The 20,896-nt window shown below is 32.0% G+C and overlaps 2 protein-coding genes across 2 annotated transcripts in view; one reads left to right on the top strand and one right to left on the bottom strand.

The window, feature by feature from the left end:
* Positions 1–3,946: 3,946 nt before the first annotated feature.
* LOC127734794 (adhesion G protein-coupled receptor B1-like) lies at positions 3,947–6,601 on the top strand. Its single transcript, XM_052244805.1, has 4 exons — positions 3,947–4,015; positions 4,840–5,036; positions 5,802–5,949; positions 6,422–6,601. The coding sequence occupies exons 1-4, from the start codon at positions 3,952–3,954 to the stop codon at positions 6,487–6,489; spliced, it is 477 nt and encodes a 158-aa protein (XP_052100765.1). The 5' UTR covers positions 3,947–3,951; the 3' UTR covers positions 6,490–6,601.
* Positions 6,602–15,126: 8,525 nt separating this feature from the next.
* The window catches only part of LOC127733515 (uncharacterized PE-PGRS family protein PE_PGRS54-like), a 73,255-nt gene continuing 67,485 nt past the window's right edge, over positions 15,127–20,896 (bottom strand). Inside the window, exons 9-11 of the mRNA XM_052242868.1 lie at positions 16,465–16,680; positions 15,530–15,583; positions 15,127–15,140 (exon numbers count right to left, since the gene is read on the bottom strand). Of these exons, the coding sequence (XP_052098828.1) occupies positions 15,127–15,140; positions 15,530–15,583; positions 16,465–16,680 (284 nt within the window). The remainder of the gene's footprint in view (positions 15,141–15,529; positions 15,584–16,464; positions 16,681–20,896) is intronic.

Here is a 20,896-nt window from a genome sequence, read left to right as displayed (position 1 = left end):
AGTTTACGGCTGTCACTGATATATATATAGAGACTCTCTATATAATATATCATTGACCGCCGTGGATAGTAAACTTGAAATTGATAGTTAATAGCAAATACACTTAATTTATAGTATATGTATGTTCACAGAATAAAGAAAAACGCAAAAATAATTGTCCTGTCCCCAAGTACCTATGAAACGGAAGTCTTTTCTATGACTTGAAAGTCCGTCCGATGATGGAAACAATATCCGGACGCCTTTATTTTCGTTTTCCTCCCAAAATAACCCAAACGGAATAATCATAAGCGAGGGTGACAAATGCGACTACGTATGTTACCTATAGAACACAGAGGCATGGTGTTTAATTCATTGTGGAAGGAAGAGAAGCGACACACAAAATGAGGTCTTCTCATTCTCATTTAATAGTATTGATATCGCTTTTGAATGCAGAGTCAATTTAAGTTTGCTATCTAGGACAAACAATTGTTTCTCCAATAATTTTACAGCCAAATAATTCAAAACTGCTTCATCTCTTCAACAAGTTATGTAAATATCCTGTCTAATCAAACACTTGGTAGGAGCTTCATAGCCTAGCTGTAGTAGTCAAAATATAACAAAAGATATATTTTTGTTTATTGAAAAACAATGAAACATGAATGATTCTTTTATTTAGAAAATTATCCGTAATGCAAAAACATGGCTAATAAGAAAATCTGTGTGAAAAATCTCAATTATTTTTATCTTCATCTAAACAGAAAAAAGTTTTACTGTTATATTTCACCATGAATGGGTAGGTTTTTACGTAGAAAAATTATCCTAGCATATGATGAGTTCATCAAGACCACCTTATGAACTACAAGGTTGTCTTGTTTGTTTGTTTTGATTTATTACAGTTCGATACAACTCATATAAGTATAGTAGTTTACCAATGTTTATACCATGTTCATACCTCACCAATCGATTTAGAAGATAAAATAAATAAAATAACCGACAGAATTACATGAACTCCAAAAGGAACGAAATCTGGTTCGTCGACAGGTTAAGCCATGCAAATCTACATTCAGTTAAAATGTCACAATCGGGAGTAGGACACAATCGTTAAAATTACAGATAAGAAGACTATGTTGGTATCTAATGATGTAGACCGCAAAAAACGTGTAGCTATTGACGTTAGACACAGATACATTGTTTCGGTCAACCAGTTCGTAATGGGAACAGTAAAACTACGTAATGTATATTTCAGTAGTTCTTTTTCTTATATCTTTTGGAGCATTTTTTGTGTATAGAGCATACACTTAATGAAGTCCATATTTTGTTAACATGCACGAGCGTAGCGTATTAATAGAGAAATGTAAACAACACAAGATTGGTCAGAGGATATGCTTCTCCTGCTTAATGGGAAGATGACAGTTTAAAAGTTGAAATCATTACGTTTGTCATAGAGGAACAGATTAACATATGAAAAAGACCTTCAATTTTCTGAAGTATCCTTATTTCAAGTTCACATGGATATATGAGACGGAAGGTGGGTAAATGAGTGACAGGGGGAGATTATGAATATATCTGAAAGTGGAAATAAAGAATTTTGCAAGATGCTTATTCCATTTGTCTCTGAGTAGGTTCTGTATGAATTCTGGTTCATATGAGTTCAAAAACAAAGCGGCCAGTAGTTGGTGTACAATTATTACACATTGGAATACATGTACCGACTGTCTGTTATTATGTCAATCTACCAAACTCAATATATATTTTGTCGATAAAAAAAGCCTAGCATTTTGATGATTCATCTTCGGTGCATTTGTGGTTGGAATCAGTGTAGTTATTCACAAAGTAGGATTGTTCATGACCTAAAACAAGGAATTTATATCTAAATTTGAATTTGAAGAGATAAGTCAGTAAAATGTTAATTCCATTTCTTCTTATAGTAATTAAAATTTTTATTTAAATATTGATAAAAGTTATACATGGATTATTTTTTGATAAGTTATTAAACTATCCTACATTAAACAAACAGGTGAATCAACAAATGTTTATTATCTGTTAAGCAGATTACCTCTGTGACTGGGTCACTGTTACAAAAAAGAGTAATTTCTAACATTATCATAATGACCAACCTACTCTATATCTTATTTCAAAATGTTGTTACAAAAACCGAGAAATTTAATCCACGTTACTTCTTAACAAATTAAATCATCGGATCTTCACCTGGCCCCACGACGCAAATATATCTGGGCTTAGGTGCTTAGATGTTTACATACTTATTTGAATGCATGTTTGGAATCTCGAATAAAAAGAATACATGCAGTTCAAAACTCTTCAAGAGCAGCATTACCTTGAAAACTTTAGGGAGCTCTTTTTAATTCATGCTCAAATCGAACTGGTATGTTGAATGAAAAAAAAAAACATGTATTTTGAGAAAAATACAACTTTTCCCTCGACCTCTTGTAAATGGAAATCGTTTGAAAATAAAACAAAATATTATTCATGTTATTTGCAATGAAGTCATTAGACTCATTATTCTCAGCTCATGATTTTCCCATATTTTTACTATTCTTTAAATGTATCATTTTTAATTTGTGGCTCGTATATTTCTGGTTTTGTTAGTGAGTGCCGCAATTTCATGGATTTGCTTGGTGCGTGTATTACATTTTATCTTTTTTTATTGAAATTTTAAGTGAAATTTGATATTCAGTATATACCTACACGGTCGGGAGTGGGGGAATACTGTATTTGTACATACGGAATTCTTGTTGCCGCTTCTGTAATATTGAGTGGTAAGAAATTTGGTCTGTAACTTTATCATTAAGAGCTGTACTCTGTAAGCGGTTTTCAGATATACCAATCAGTCTTGATGATATTTTAGATTTGTATTATGCCGACTGAATATTAAAACTTGACATCTCATACAGTTCTGGTATATTACTTAGAACTTTAGTATAATTATTTGAACCGTGTAAATGATTTACATCTACCAAACAGTCACTTTGTGTTTGACGATACATTAATTTATATAGTGCTAATGTCTACTAACGAGTAAGGATACATTTGGTTTTTTTTTTGTGTCCGATTTTGTTTGTTTTAGTAAATATAATCGGTGCTTCTCTTTGTCTTCTTAGTTTCGATGTTTTAAATAATATCTTTTTTAAGCCATGCTTGTGTATGTTTTCTAAAAGTCATGCAGTGTTGACATAGAGCGCTCTTGCATTGTTCGCAAAAGAAACATAACTTAATTTGCTAATAGTGGGCTAAGTTGTTCAGTCTTTCATTTTGATTAAAAAGAAAGTCAGACAATACATAGGATGTTAAGTTTTGGTATGAAAAGACAGGATTGAATTAAAAGCATAGTTTGATACCCATTTAGATAATTTAAACTTTCTTTAACTACAGCAGGTGTACTAAATCCGCTTAAGACCTAGATTATTAAATACAGGCCTAAATATTTATAACATTTATAAATATTGTTTTTTGAGTTAATGTAATTTTACTTTTGCATTTTTGCGTTTCAATATCATATTGTGCATTTATCTAAACATTAAATATTGTGATATAGACCCATTCTTTAAAAATTAGATATTAAATTGAAACTCCGAAGTGAACAGTTAATTTTAAAGTTTTTGGTTCATGTAAATCGACAGTAAACACTTTGCATGTATATCTTTAATAATTTTATTTCATTTTGTTTTATTAATGTGAAACTGTACAATGATTTTAAGTAAACACTTTTTTGTCATTTAACTTTTTCGAGATTCTTGTCGTATTCGTTCAGACTGTAGAAATGGACGCTTACATATAAAACAAAAACGATACATTGAAAAAAAAAAACCAACACAAAATTTACTGCAATGTCAAAAGTATGCAAAAAGAAGTAGTAAAGAAACAGACAGATATCGAAGTGCATGTCGTCTTTCTAAAAGCAACAGAAAATTTACAAAAACACAATAACGGAATTAATCTCTAACCTTTTCAGACATGAGTCGGTTATTGTTGGCTGTGACAGTATTCGCTTTTGTGGAATTGGCAAAAGGTCAAGTTGGTAAGTATCTTCAATTTTTCGTCTATAAATGACATTTCTGATTTTAATATTTTTTGTATGACATTATTGAAATAGGCTGTGTGATTTGATTGCCAATGAAACAACTAGTCATCAGAGTCCAAATGACATTGTTTTGTACATAAATCTTAGTTAGTTTTCTTGTTTGAATTGTTTAACATTTGTCATTTTGGGGCTACTTTAAATAGCTTAATATGCGATATGGATTTTGCTTATTGTTGAAGGTCGTACGGTGACCTATAGTTGCTTACTTCTATATATATGTCATTTGTTTTCTGATGGAGATTTGTCTCATTGGCAATCATACCATATCTTCTAATTTTTTAATACATTGTACGGCGGGGTTTAACATGTTATTGCTCTTTTTTCGTCTATTGATATTTCACTTAGTATTAAAATGTTTAATTTATGTTTCCCTCCATTGACTGGTTATCTAAACTTAAAATGTACATTGTGGAAACTGTTCTTCTGGTATGGAACTCTTTAACAAGTCTGCTATTTTCCTAATTACATTATCATTATGCATGGTTGAAAATTGTAATAGAGAAAGGTGATACATAAAAAAAAATGCATGATATGCATGGCTCACACGAAGTTAAACTTACGATACAATATTAAGATACCTGTGTAGATTGAAAAAAAAGATTGATTATAAAGGAATTGAATTGTTGGTTTAATACCTACGAAACCGCTTTTGAGAAGTTGCCTGGATTTTAACTTTTTAGTACGAACCAAAGTATATCTGAATAAAAATAAAAATATGCATTGCTAACTGTTCATGTCTAGAATCAATAAACTTTTTTCAGTTAATGGAAACTGGGGATCGTGGTCTGCTTATGGATCATGTTCAGTGACATGTGGAAATGGACAATACACCCGGACAAGACAATGTGACAACCCAGCGGCATCTGGTGGTGGAACGGACTGTGCTGGTGACGATGCAGAAACTAATAGTTGCTGGACGTCAACTTGTTATCCCAGTCAACTTGGAAACTTAGATAAGGTTACTGTTTTATAAATCTCACGTTGAACTGACCATCAGTTTGATATTGAATTGACAATAAAAATTTCTGTGTTTGACGAATCTTACTTTGTATCACATACACTTATTATTTATACACAAATCAAAGTATGAAGCTATGAGATATAATAAATCTTTGAAACTGAAGACAAATACACACCTCTTTAAATTTCTATATAAAAACCTTGCCGACAGACTTTCATATTTGATCTTGAAAATGCATAACTTAAAAAAAAACTTTTTATGGCGTAATCAACGATTATTATTCATTCTAATTTCTTAAACTTCATGTAAGCCCTCCCACGAAATATTTTAATTGAACTTTTTTAGTGTTATATTGAATTTCGAAAATACGCCCTGACAACTAATCAGAAGTGTTTTTGATTGATTCTTATAAGGTAGAAGAAATACAACTTTCAAGTTAAAATCGTCGTGATATAATTTGCATTTTATCGATTTCAAAGATCGAGCTTAAATTATAGCGCGTCATCTCTACAACGGCTTCAATTCTCATGATTGATGCGTATGATGGGTGACAATTTTGACGGAATAGAAATTTTCCTGTAACAGTCTTGAACAGGATGAAAATATTATTTAAAAAACCGGATGTTGTTAAATTTAATAAATGGTGTGGTCTTTTTCACCTTATTTTCATATATGAAGATTATACTTAGCCATTTTAGTAATTAAACTTTGTATACTTTAAAGAAAATAAAACTCGTTAATCATGTTTTTAAATTCTTATAGAACTGTGGAGCCGATAACTATGGATGCGTTTCCGGTGTAGTGAATTGTGTTACCAGTGCAAGAAGATGTGATGGAACAGTTGATTGTTCTGATGGTAGTGACGAAGATCTTACACATGCTGGTTGTGTCACAACATGTTCAGGGGCAGGTAAGTAACCGTTTCCCAAACAAGATATCCATACAGAATATTAAGTTTCAGATAATATGCATAATAAATGAAAATATCACTTTGTTGGTGCGTCCGAAGCGATTTTCTTGATTTACCTTTATCAGGAACATTTAAACCACAAAAATTTGAAAGCCAAGAATGCAAAAAAAAAACATTTTCAGGAATTGAGACTGTGGTAGGAATTATACGTTCGACAATGTAAGGTTTGCAAAATAAAAAAAAACAACTTAGACTGTATATAAGCGTTACTTATTTGAATTTATTTTTAATATTGAAGTAAAAATAACTGTTATTTATTTTCAATTTAAACCAGTTTATGTTTTAATAACCTACATCACATAATCCATGGCCATAAATTGCCGTCAATGTGCATTAACGCAGCCTAATGGTTGTTTTTTAAATATAAAAATATTTGTAAAGTTTAGAAACGATGAAGTTTTATCTATTTTAGATTCTATGACGATGTCAGTTATGCTTGTGGCATCCATGTGGATATTTATGAAAATGTTTAAGCAGTAAAAACACCATTAAGCTGACACTATGAACTGGAACTACTCGGGATTTATATAAATTGCAATTAACCTAAACATTGTTTACTCCTTTACTTATTGAGAAATAAATAAATCAATACCATATTATTTACTTATTATCATTATTATATGTATGTTCCGTCTACGAGATTTTGGGTGGGAGCTTCATGTTGTCTGGCATGTGCGTCGGGTCGGACTGTACATCTTTTCACCGTGTATTAGGTAACGGGTTTGGTTAAAGGTAGATTGTTATACATTTTTTTTCCCTGGCCTGAGGGAGATATGGAGAGATTTTACTCAAGAAAATTCATATTTTCCAAAGGCTTCGCTCGAGGAAAACAGGACTTTTGGAGGGTGAACAAATCGTGATATCTCCAAACGGCAAGGGAGATGAATGTTTATTCCACTATCTATACTTTATTTGACTTCTTGAAATGAAATATGAATATAATACAACAATAAAAGATAACTCCAACTTTTTATTTCAACTATGATATCAACAGAACACAATAAAAGGTTTTCACACATACATGTGTATCATTGTAATGTACAAAGTATATGAATACTTGTATATTTAATGATTTTCTACATGCATGTTCTTCAAAAATAGAAGGGAAGTGAAAATGTGTCAACAATAAAGCATATTGGACACTTACACTACAATGTATGCAATTTCTTTGGAAACCATCTGATAAACATGCTAAAATTTCAAATTTTTATTTCACTGATTCTATATGTTCTCTCTTTCAACGGTTTTATTTCAACAAATTGTCCGTGATTTCTTTATTTTGAAATATCTATTGAGCTGAATTTATACACGACTTTGTGGTAAAAAAAAGCAATAAAAGATCTGTGTTTATTAAATATTCTTGTGTGTATGGAGATTTTTTGTCAGCAATAATATTTTATGCCATGCAAATGCCTTCCATATACATTCTTTTCAATATATTCATACATGTAAACATTTTGTAACTTAAAACAACAGCCAATTATCGGCAGGATAAAAAATTACCTTTCTTCTCGTACATGCGTTCTTCAGTTACTGATTCTGATGGATCAGTGTTAGCCCTTTGATTTTTATCCCTTTCATCCTTGTTTTGATTATTTTAAGCCACCTGCATCTTTTTTCACACGAAATGTGTCTTTAGTCATTGTGCATAAATTTTTCTGATCTCAAGACTATAAGGAGTATTAACATCGAAAACTAGAAGATCATCACTGCAAAGTTTCTGCAAATCTTCCTCAGAAATATCGGGATAATGGTCAACTGTTGAAGGTACCAAGACCTTGTTGATAAATATTCCGTATCAACTTCACAAATAATACACGATGGTCTTGAATTATAGATTCTACGTACTGACGTTGTTTATCATCTTAATAACGTGTTATAGTATTCTTTTATTTGTCTTTATTAATATTACTTTTACTGATAAGTCTGTTTTTTGTGATATCCATTTGACGTGACTCTGTACTTATGTATCCCGTCATACTTTGAACGACAAAATTATTTTATTTTATTAATATTACTTTTACTGTTAAGTCTGTTTTTAGTGATATCCATTTGACGTGACTCCGTACTTATGTATCCCGTCATACTTTGAACGACAAAATTATTTTATATCTACCTGTGTGACGTCAAACGCACGATTCTACGGCAGTACTTAAAACCTTTGGATGTTAAATTTGATGTATGCCTTTTGTGCTTCTTTGTTACATTTGTTTGTTTTTATAGTGATTAAGATGATAACACAATGTTGACTGCAGTATCCCTATTGTTGACATTTTAACCTATTGTGTCTGTTTGTTTTGTTCATGCATCGTTGTCAATATAATGGAATTTGATGCGACTATCATACAAGTGAGAAGTTTAGCTAGCTATAAAACCAGGTTCAATCCACCATTTTCTACATAAGAAAATGCCTGTACCAAGTCAGGAATATGACAGTTGTTACCCATTCGTTTGATGTGTTTGAGCTTTTAATTTTGCCATTTGATTATGGACTTTCCTTTTTGAATTTTCCTCGGAGTTCAGTACTTTTGTGATTTTACTTTTTGCATAGCCCTTGCGTTTTAAATCAACAATTACTGCTTGAAATAATAAATTGCTCAGAGTGAATCCATTGTCCTTGTTGATGTCCATGTTTTTTTTTCATAAAGGTATCTTGATGAACGTTATTAAACATTCTGAATTGCAGATTTCTCTAAAAAGACTCCCATCAGTTTTTCAGCATAGAAACTTTTCAGTGCCGCGTCGAATTCTGAAAGGTAATACTCCTCAAATTTGGGGTTTCCCTCCTACTCCTCAAGAAACTGTCCTAAACATTTAACTGCAAATACATTCCTTTAATTTAGTGTTCAAAGAGTCTTTGATTTGGAGCATTTCTTCGATTTCATTGTCATCTTCCACATAAAACAGTTTAGCCATTTTCGGTTACAAACAAAAAGTATTCGGAGGCTGTCTAGACTTATCTTATCTTATTAATTATGTTTGACCAAAGAAGGATAACTCATACTAGTTAAATCTTGAGGAATTCGAATAAGGGGAATATAATATTTTGTCAAATATCATTTGAGACAGTATGGTCCAATGAAATATTTGTTTAGCTATCAATATTTACATATAGTGAAGATTTGGTTACTTCAATACATCTGTTCATTTGTATGTAAACTTTTAAAATTATATTTCAAAGAAGAATTTTTACTCAGTTTCGCGGTTCACTGAGCATGGAAATATGTTAGTGCAAGTGGTGCAATGCTGTATAATGATAACTTATTCTTCTTGTACTCTTTTTTATATAACCTGCTAATGTTCTCGCATAAAGTACAACTTGACAGTAAAATAAAAGATATAACATTTGATTTCATCGTATGTATACATGAGAAAAAAAAAAGAACACAACATTTTCAACTTGTTATTTATATTTAAAAATTTGCAAAATATTGTGTGTAACTTTTTTGAGGACCGAAAAAGAGTCAAAACGTTTTTCAAATATATAAATGTAGGCAATTCAATTTTTGACTGAAGGATTGGAAAAGTATTATCGCAATAACAAAAACACACTTAAATAAAAAAAGATATGAACTCTATAATACAAAAAAAAACCCATACGAAAAATCTAAAAGTCAACAAACAGTTTTAAGCAATAGGCAAGTAGCTATAGGTATCTACACATCCGTATGGTGATATAAATTATTCAAGCTACGAACCACAATAACTGTTAAAATACTGTTTTAGGAATTCCTGTTGTCGGTTGTCTTTCCTGATGAAGGTTAATCCTGAAATTTATAAAGTTTTGTTTTCAATTTTCTAGGACTGGCACACGATAATGTGATTGGTATCCTTATTGAAATGTATTCCGACAATTAATGACAGCCATGCCACCCGTCTTAGTCAGTCTTATTGACGATTATTTTCCTTTATAATATCTCTGCAGTAGATTAGAATTCTTAGAATTCTTGTGACTTTTAACGATTATGGTCTTGAACACATTCATCAACTTAAACAAGAATAACTTATTTCGGGGGTATATGTTATTGGAGCAGCAACCAGACGACACAAAAAAACTATTGTTATAGTTCAACACATTACGGTTTTCAAAAATAGACAAATGACTATTTTACACTATGACATAATGTTCAAATCTAATTAAAAAGCAAAATAACAAAAATACCGAACTCCAAGGAAAATTCAAACACTTCAAACGAATGGAAAACAACAGTCATATTCCTGACTTGGTACAGGCATTTCCTTATGTAAAAAATGGTGGATTAAACCTGGTTTTAAAAGTAATGTGTATCATGCAAGAACGATGGCACCAGCTAATGTGCTGATTCTACTCTTAGGGACTGCAAGTCCATCAGAAGCGGTACAGAGAAAGTGATATCCGAAAAACGTGTATCATTTAATTCATAAGAGCATCGATGCTCTGTTTACTTGGCGGGTTACATTTGTCATGTTTGTGATAACGACAGATCTTTCATTTTTTTCATCATTGTGTGATATATTTCCAGTTTGTTTAAAAACAAAACAACTTATCCCGGCCCGTGTACGAAGAACATATACGAACGAAATACATATTTTACACATAAAAATGCAAATAAAATTGGTGATTTTAGTGTGAAATGAAAGTTTATGGGCCTCGGATAACTATTGAACCTTCGTTGAATATTTATTGTGAATAAAATGAAGGACATATCTTGCCTATTTTGTTTTGTACTTCCCGTATTCCGGTAAACAGTGCGCCCTAAGGCTTGTAAAAAATTAAAGATGTGTTGAATAATTCTGCACAATCAAGGTTTAGGTATTGTTTTGACATGAGACTACTGTCATTTAATGTAAACTTCAGACGAAATTCCTGGAATGCTTGAAATTGCTTAATATAAAATAGAAACCTAAGTGATTTCATACCTTTAGACTCTTTCTTAAGATATTTTGACCTTCATAAATTATATTGATTCTTCTGTGCTGTTGGAAGCTATCTTATTGTTGTATGTTAACCTATAGTTATCTTGTGTTATTTGTGTTTTTGAAAGGCTATATAAATGCCGTTAACCTCAAATTCCGTTCCATTCCTATTCCTATTCCTATGCATTACTCCCCGAGAAGTGACACAGGTATCAATCCAAGCCAATGCCTGTTACGTTTTTCAGTTGAAACGACATGCAAGATCGTCTTTTCATTAAAAATTTTTAACATGAATATGACATAAAATGTCATTACTTCACAACTTTATCACTGGGTCGATACCTCTGCCGTTGGACTGATGATAGTATCTGAGTAGTCAGAAGTCAGTGCTCCGGTACTGACCAGCTTTATTACACCTGTGTTAAATTCTCTGTATAAACAGTTAGAGTCATATCAAGAAACTTATACTTCAACTTCATAAGGCAAATTTGATCTTTGATGGATTTGGCTTTCTTCTGTCCTTTCTGGTCCTAAAAGAGAGGCGAAAGATCCCAAAGGGACATTAAAACTCAAGAGTCGAAAATAAAATGATTTAAATAAAAATGTATAAAAAAACAAAAAGACCAACAGACAAACAGTTCACAAAACACAACATAGAAAAACTAATGAATGAGCAATACGAACCCCACCAAAAACTGGGGGTTATCTTAAGTGCTCCGAAAGGGTAGGCAAATCCTGCTCCACATATGACATTCGTCGCGTTACTCTTACAGAATACGCAATAGCGGATTGGTTATAAGGCTCTTCACGTATTCAATTACTTATATATATATATATACAAGCCTAAATTGAAAACAACGTTCAAACCTATGATTGCGTTGGATAAAAACCGTAATTTCTATACGTGTGCATGTAAAACAAATTTCTTGGTAGAGGGGTCTAAATACAGCACAAACAACATTTTCCAAAAGACCAAAAAAGTGAAAAAGTATATTTTAACAAAACGCATTTGACTAACAGGTCGAAAAACTGATGTTCATAAACCCTGCTGACTGCCATTGGCGATTGCCAAATAAATTGATCACCAGATGTAAAAAATGGATCGTACATATTAATCTAATACCAAACAGAAAACAATAAACTTGCGGAAAAGATGGTATACCGCAAACATGAGGTGCAAAAATTTGTACACCATATCCGGATTTCGACAATTAATGTCTCTTCAGTGATGTTAGGGATCGAAACGGTATTTGGAAGGCCATATAATTTATCTCAATTTAGGATAAACTCTTGAATTTTAACGGATATATATATATATACAAGTCTAAATTGAAAACAAAGTTCAAACCTATGATTGCGTTGGATAAAAACCGCAATTTTTATACGTGTGCATGTAACAAATTTCGTTGTAGAGGGGTCTAAATACAGCACAAACAACATTTTCCAAATGACCAAAAGAGTGAAAAAATATATTTTAACAAAACGCATTTGACTAACAGGTCGAACAACTGATGTTCTTATACCCTGCTGACTGCCATTGACGATTGCCAAATTAATTGATCACAAGGTGTAACAAAATGGATCTCCTATATTAATTTAATACCAAGTAGAAAACAATAAACTTGCGGCAAAGATGGTAAACCACAACATGAGGTGCTAAATGTTTTACACCATATCCGGATTTCGACAGTTAATGTCTCTTCAGAGATGTTAGGGATCGCAAGTATTTGGAAGGCCATTAATTTTACCTCAATTTAGGATAGACTCTTGAATTTTTAAGAGTCAAAATAGGATGAACGGATTATATAAACCGGAGGGAAAATATATTACAAGCCCAAACGAAATAAATATAAACAAGTTTAAATTGAAAACAACGTTCAAACCCATGATTGCGATGGATAAAATCCCGCAATTTTTATGCGTGTGCATGTAACAAATTTCGTTGTAGAGGGGTCTAAATACAGCACAAACAACATTTTCCAAAAGATAAAAAAAGAGTGAAAAAATATATTTTAACAAAACGCATTTGACTAACAGGTCGAACAACTGATGTTCTTAAACCCTGCTGACTGCCATTGACGATTGCCAAATTAATTGATCACAAGGTGTAACAAAATTTTTCTCCTATATTAATTTAATACCAAGTAGAAAACATTAAACTTGCGGCAAAGATGGTAAACCTCAACATGAGGTGCTAAATGTTATACACCATATCCGGATTTCGACAATCAATGTCTCATCAGTGATGTTAGGGATGGCAAATATAATACAAGCCCAAAAATATTTTAAACAAGTCTAAATTGAAAACAACGTTCAAACCTATGATTGCGTTGGATAAAAACTGCAATTTTTATACGTGTGCATGCAAAACAAATTTCTTGGTAGAGGGGTCTAAATACAGCACAAACAACATTTTCCTAAAGACCAAAAAAGTAAATAATTCGTCTCAAATATAGCCCAACAATGTTAGATATTCAAATTTGCGTTAGCAAATTTTTGTTCTTCCCTCAGCGGTATTCGAACCCTTGCTTCTGTGACATCTTGGCAACACCGCCTGCACCATGGCCAGCGCCATTGACCACTCGACAACCTAGGCTACATAAAAATATAGCTTTCGGTGGTCGATGTAATGTCTTTCCTCGTCGACTTTATCTAGAGTTGTAACACAGTACATGATGTATATTGGCAAGTAAATGGTGTACCTTTCAGATCAGCTCTGTTTGTTAGTCGTAAAGGATGATAATTTTAATTACCATGCCGCCACATCAAATTCTTGTTTTGTGATACACATCTTAACATGCGACAACTTTATGACAGACATTCTCCATCGGATAACACGTGGTTATACAGGGCTAACACCATAATATGTATATAATTCGTCTCAAATTTAGCCCAACAATGTTAGATCTTCAAATTTGTCTCGGCGGGATTCGAACCTTTACTTCTGTGACATCGTGGCAACACCGCCTGAACCGTGTCCAGCGCCCTAGACCATATATATCAATTTTTCAATGTGATTTGCCGTATACCTTATAGTTAATTATGGTTTTTTTACTTATCTGTAGAGACTTCTCCTTAATGCACCAACATTTTATGCCTTTTGTATATTTAATTGTCACATTACATATCCTTGGTGCACTTGGGTCAATGTCAACATAATATTAGTTTTACTAAAAAATGACATGTACAACACTTAATTCAATATGTTTTTTTTTCATATGTCTGTTGTCTATATTGTATATTTTATTGTTCTGCAAATGTTTCTAATCGGCTTTCAAATCTTTTGGATTGAGCTTATTGATGATAATAATTCCAGATAAGCGCCTCGGACGCAACACATTTATTGAGGCTTTTTTGCATTTTCTACATTTTTTAATATTCCCTTCACAAATTCATAATTTTTTTCAAGTTCTTTGCAAAGGTTTCTAAGAGCATAAATGAATAAAAATGCTATGTGGGATGTAACTTCAATGAGGCGGCAAAGCAACAGCTGAAATAACCGGAAGAAGTAGAGAGGCAATATATATATATATATATATATATATGACAACAAGAGAAGCTGTGAACAATCTAAACAGAAAATACCACCCAAAGTCACCGAACACCAGTTTCTCAGTAAAACATAATAAACAAACTATTCATTCTGTTCTGATTCCAATAAGTCCATTATCGTCAACCTACATAACTTTAGGTGTCGTGTATAAGGCTTATTATATACAATATTTGTTTATCCTTTTTGACCATATAGCTCTTCACGTAGTTTTTAAAAGTACCTATACATACTTGGCGTCCGATTTTATGACTTTGGGCGTTCCTTATGAAGGTGAATCCAGAAAATAAACGCTTAACATTTACAAGGTGTAATATTCATTACCACTGTGTGAGACTTCACGATGGCATGAATGGTGGTTTAGACATCACGGAGTTATACTTTTTATGTACTTATGTTTACTAACTTAAACAATCCCGTCTCTGTATTTTTATACTTGGATATTTAAAATTTGAATTTGCATCCTTACGAAACATCATACTTAACAAAAGATCTACGACTGAACTTAATTGTAAGTTCCTAAACGAACAGGTTACTTCCGAAAAAGGGAATTCAAAGATACTATTTTGATTGAGAAAAACATTTTTATTTTATGAATTATTACAATCACCACGAAGATAAAAATGTGAGGTTATCTGCTCAACAACGTTAGGCGTCTAGTAAATATATATTTAATAAGCAGCACCTGTAAATAGAAATGAACAAAAATATAATATTAGAATTTTAATATTAATATTCATATATAAAGGAAATACTAAGTTACATTCCTGTTTAAGCTATATGTACCAAAATATAATGTAGCAAAAAATATTGGAAATGTTTTTATATAAAGTTCATTTTCAACTGAATCATTTTAAATCTTTGTACAACAGACTAAATTATCAATACCTTATCTTACTGAAGAGTTGACCGTTAAAGGAGCTTTCTTATAGAACATTCTCATTCTGATATATTTCCTTTAACACTTAATTTGTTTATAATGTAGCTGTTTAAATAAAACTGATATCAAGAGCTACTCAAAACAACTGAAAAGTTAAGTATGAATATTTGATAAACACTGGTTTATACTCTTACCTTTTCCTATTGCTCTACCACCTAATCCAGCTCTTAAACCTCCTTGAAGGGAACCTGTAAAAGGCACACTCATTAAGTCGTAATTATATTAATTTCTTGACAAATAAGGTATACATGTACATGTTACATAATGATAATATTAAATTTGGTGTAACAGCGATGCATTTGTATGTTGAAAAAAAGAGTTTGGTATACGTTCATAAGACACCAATTCGTCAAAGCACAATAAAAGTAACAACAAGAAGAAGGAAAGAATCACACAAAACACGTTAAACCAAAAAATAGGTATTAAAAGAAAAAAACCCAGTCATAGATATCATCATAGTTACAATCTCTAAGAATGAATAAATTTCTTTATCAGAATAGAAAGAAGAGATTCTCTGCTAATTTTTATCGTAGCTGCGCTAAATGATTTTTTAATGTATTGTTAAATATATACCAATATCTTCCATAATGTCTCAGGGTACATATCTTTTGCAGGGAAGATCAGATAAATCTTGATAAAAGTATGTATATGTCACAAACTTTTCGTTAAAATTTATATGTCGTAGACATATTTTTTGTTTTATTTGGTGGGACATGCATGGTTACTTTCACAACTAATTCATGTGCGCTATTATTCAGGGAACATAAAACAGTTTTCGTTGATATCGTTCGCTTAATTGTTTTATTTTTCATTGTAGTAGAGCAAATCCTGACATTTACAATAAATCAAATACGTTAACTAAAAAAGATGGCAGAACACAACTTCGATTTTTTATTTTTTATTAAGATTACAGTTTTTTTTCTGTTTACGACCTGTATTTAACTTGAATCAATTTTCTTGCAATACATGTAAGCATACTTTCTTAATTCGAGTTTTAACTTCTAGATGTGTAAATCATAGATATGTTAATTACATCTTTTGAATATCGACAAATTTTTACTATATTTACCTGAGAGGCTAGAACTGCCAAATCCACTAGCTCTTCCAGCAAAAGCACTGCCGAATCCACCAGAAATTCCACCACCTAAACTTCCTGTTAATCCCCCAGTATTGCCTACAACACCAAGACCTCCAAACCTTCCAAACTGTCCGGCAATTCCACCACCTAATTGACCAGCAAATCCAGAACCAAGACCACCGAGTAATCCTCTAGGCAACCAACCTCCTAAGATACCATTGTAACAAACTTTTTCAAGAGCGGATACATAATATATCAATCTTAGGTATGCACTGAAACTGAGGGTGATTGATTGACTAGCACCACTTCCAGTCAGAGAAGCGGTTATTCCACTACCACCAATAAGTTGAACACCAACGTTACCCCTTGAGCCTCCTAGACTAGCGACTACAATATTAAAAACGTATTGAGTGTACTAGATTTCAGTCTGTAAAATATTTAACGCTCAACTAAATGTTTTTCATCTTTAATAGAATTTGGTCGATACCGCTCCGGATAGACTATTAGTCCCCGATAATACCATCAGATGAATAATCATGATTTATAACATACATTTCTTAAATTATCATTTTATAAATTGATAAATTATTAAGAAACTAAGAAACTAAGGTTTCAACTTCCTCGGGCAAAGTTGACTTGATGTTGATTTGGCTTTTAATTTTAGTTCATTTTGATAATATACTTATTCACGTGGCTTTCAGATATTTGGACTTGAACGTTCCTGATGAAAATTTATCAAGAAAAGCGCATCGGACTCATAAAATGTATAGTGTTTTATTTATTTTTTGTAGGAATAGAACTGGAATAATCGCGTGCATTTATTTTTGCGATTTTTAAAGAATAGACGAAACTATGAGTATCAGATATTCCGATGCGAGTTCTTATCATTTTGAAACTTACCAAGACGCATTATTCGCATTCATAAAAACCTCGCTTTAACTTCTGAATTAGCAGTCATTTTTTATATAAAATGCAATAAAATGTGTGAACACTATAACACAAATAGCGTTTGAGAAACTTGACATACATATATGGTACAGGCTTCTAAATATTGATAATGAACACACATGTAGATTTATTTCATAGTTTTGAGTTGTTGAGTCAATATCAAATATTTGTATTGCCAATATCTCTTTTTACTCATACTTGGAATAAGAAATGAGTCATGATTTAATTTCTAACCTGATATATCTGCCTTCTAATTTAAGAGAATCAATGTGTTGTTTCAGTTATAAAATAAATGTCACATACCTCCTCCACTGGCATGAGTAAGATAAATTGTAAGCAACAGCACAAAACAGGTTATGCAACTATTCATCATCATGCCTAAAGTAAAGAAAGATATATTGAAGTTTGAAATCTGAATTGTAAAGTTTTAATACTTCGAAAATTCTTGGAAAGTCGACAATTTACCATTAATACCATTATATTTGGGGTCATTGTTGTCTCGCCTTTTTGCCGCACATTTATTGTATCATTCACGACATTTGTTTTAAAGGCTAAGATACACTATATACCACAATAGCTATTGACGTATGAAAAGTAACCCAAAGTAGAATCGTATGTGCATTTGTTCTCATTCGAAAATTTACGTCAAGGTTGTTCACTAACACGTATAATTTAGGAAAATTAATACTTAGAAAAACAAATACAAAATACTATAATAAGACACTTAGTTGTAACGACTATTAGGTTGTCTGCATATTGAGTTACAATATGAAGATTTTAGTTGAGTGAGTGCAGCGAACGAGTTCAAAAAGGGTTCATATTGTGTTGAGCAGCTGATATTTTACAATGTCAATATCGGACAACCTGATAATCGATTTATCGCATTGTATTTGTGTATTTGCATGATAGAAACAAGTGTCTTTCTTTGTTTTACCAGCAAATTGGAAGATGACGTGATAAGATCGGGTCAAACTTATCTTTGTCGGTTTATTCATATTGATATTATTCAGTTAGCCATTGAGAAAGGTCGATATAAAAAAATCGATAAAGATAAAAGATTTTGTGGATCGTGCTTAAATATGCAGGTTGAAGACGAGTTTCATTTTGTAATGGAATGCATTGCATACGAAAAGGAAGGAATTTTATTCTTAATGAAGCATGCATTCAGTGTAAAAACTTCCCTTATATTTCAAAGTACGAACAGTTTATTTGGTTGATGTCCTGTGATTCTGAAAATGTTAATATGTCAATGTCAAGATTTATTAGTACTCGTTTTGAAATAAGAGAAAATTTGCATTCCAGAATCTAAATATACATGTAGTTATGACGTAGTTTATTTTTTAGGTATTAGAAAGGATTAATATTCTATTTTATGTATTTTCAAACACCATCTGGTATGGAATATAGTTATTTAATCATTTATTTTTAATGTAATATATCTTAAAAATTACTGTATAATTAATACTATACATATATATGTATATGCTCCGGAAACGGGCCCTTTAACTGGATTCAATAAATATTTTTATTCTTATTCTTATTGACGTCGATGATATGTCCGGGTCAAGTTATTAAGGCCAGGTCAACGTATTTGACGTCACAAAGCCGTGATATGCTAAGCAGAGTGATACAGACAGTGAAAACACCGATAAGTACCATTAAACATAAATACATTTCTTTGCTAAAAGATTGCATTCTCAAAATATGTTTTTACTATATTTCTATTAAAATGATTTAAATTGATGCACTTTTCATATCAAATTCAACTTTAGTTTGAAACAGCGTTCATGAGCATTGAAAATTTACATAATTTTTTGACAAAATTTCATACCTGTATTTCCTTCGGTGTGTTTGGAACTCTTAGATGAAACTAGGACCTTTGTTCATCATTTTTATATCATTGCGCGTACGTGTTTTCTATTTTATACACGGGCACTAACTGTTACAAAAACACGAATTCGCAATTGTAAACGTCGTGTTTTACATGCATGTGAACCACACAATAAAGATTTACTTTTGCTTAAGCGGTTATTTTATTGACGAATATTAATCAGTTTGCTTTATTTGTCATTTTTGACATGTTTTTACAAATTTACACATGAAATCTCCTATGTTATGGTTATTTAAACATATAATTCCGGCTTCTCGGAAACGACATGAGCTTCTGGAATAACCTACGTTAGGTTCGATCGAGACCACATGTGAATCACACAATCAAAGGACAGACCAAAGGACAAAGATGTAAACAACTATAGAGCATTGTACAACATTCAACTATGAGCAAAAACAATTTCGTAAAGTAAGCTACAGTCGATCTTGGATGTTGTTAACGTATAGCATGAATACAGATTTAAGACACTGCGTCAGTACAATGAAATATTACTTATGAACTGGAAATTTTTTGACAAAATGTATATTTGTAAAAGAACTGGCTATTACCATGACAAATGATGGCAGTATACCAATACATGTTCAAATAACGGCATATATGAAGCAGAAACTCCTCATGCGTCGTATCACCTAAGTTCGACCCTATATTATCAGTAGGGCTTATGTTTTGCAATTTTATTTTTCAGTGAAACGTCATCGTAACGTCATTTACCAGAAGTGACGTCATCTATCAATATACCGGAAATGGTTGTTGCGCATCCGTGACCAGAAGTCAAATGACAGAATATGAGTTACGGAAGCCGCCATTTAAGGTGAAATTACTGTGCATGCGTGAATTGAAGCTTATTTCCCGCTGTTTTGGAAGCAGACAACAAATTCCGCCATTTTTCGTTCAGAATTTCTTGTCCTTGTAGGTAGTGTCTATATTTCTCTTAACTCTAACTTAAGTGTGAATGGTATAATTTAGTGCAAAAAAAGTTTTAAAGTGGCTTGAAGCTTAACAATGAATTGCAAATCAAAAGGTTTGAAATTCCAACAATGGGAAGGCATGTTACGGAAAATTTCAGTCAATCGTAAACCGTGTTATAATTTTTCTTATATATTCTGTGAAGTCTACGTTCTCATGTTCGGTTACGAGAAGGATATATTTAATTTTCAGAGGGAATGGTTTCTTAATTTTATTAAAGGGAGGTAATTGTAAGTTTTCTATTATTGCGGGTGTTTAACAAATTCGCACTTTATTTTCGTGAGCTTTGATGGTAATGGATTTTGAATGTTCTCACTAGCTGCTGCTGTTCAATGGTTTGGTATTGCTGCTCCAGGGTGCGAGAGCTTGGTATGGCTGCTGCTGCTTGAGGGTTTGGTTTTGCTCCTGCTGCTACTTTTGTAAAGGCTTCTTACTGGTATTTTGTTTTTATCAGTAAAACAATAAATATTATGGAGTGCGACGTTGGATTAGGAAGCGAATGGGAGTTAATATAGTAAAGAATGTAATGGTGTATCAGGCAATATTAAACTGGAATTTAAAACTACGAAAGTCGTATTCTTAACTTCAAAGGCTTTTTTGGTAAAGCAATTGTTATGG

The sequence above is a fragment of the Mytilus californianus genome, unplaced genomic scaffold (assembly GCF_021869535.1).
Source record: "Mytilus californianus isolate M0D057914Y unplaced genomic scaffold, xbMytCali1.0.p SCAF_3, whole genome shotgun sequence".
NCBI lineage: Eukaryota > Metazoa > Mollusca > Bivalvia > Mytilida > Mytilidae > Mytilus > Mytilus californianus.
This window is presented reverse-complemented; position numbering and strand designations above follow the sequence as displayed.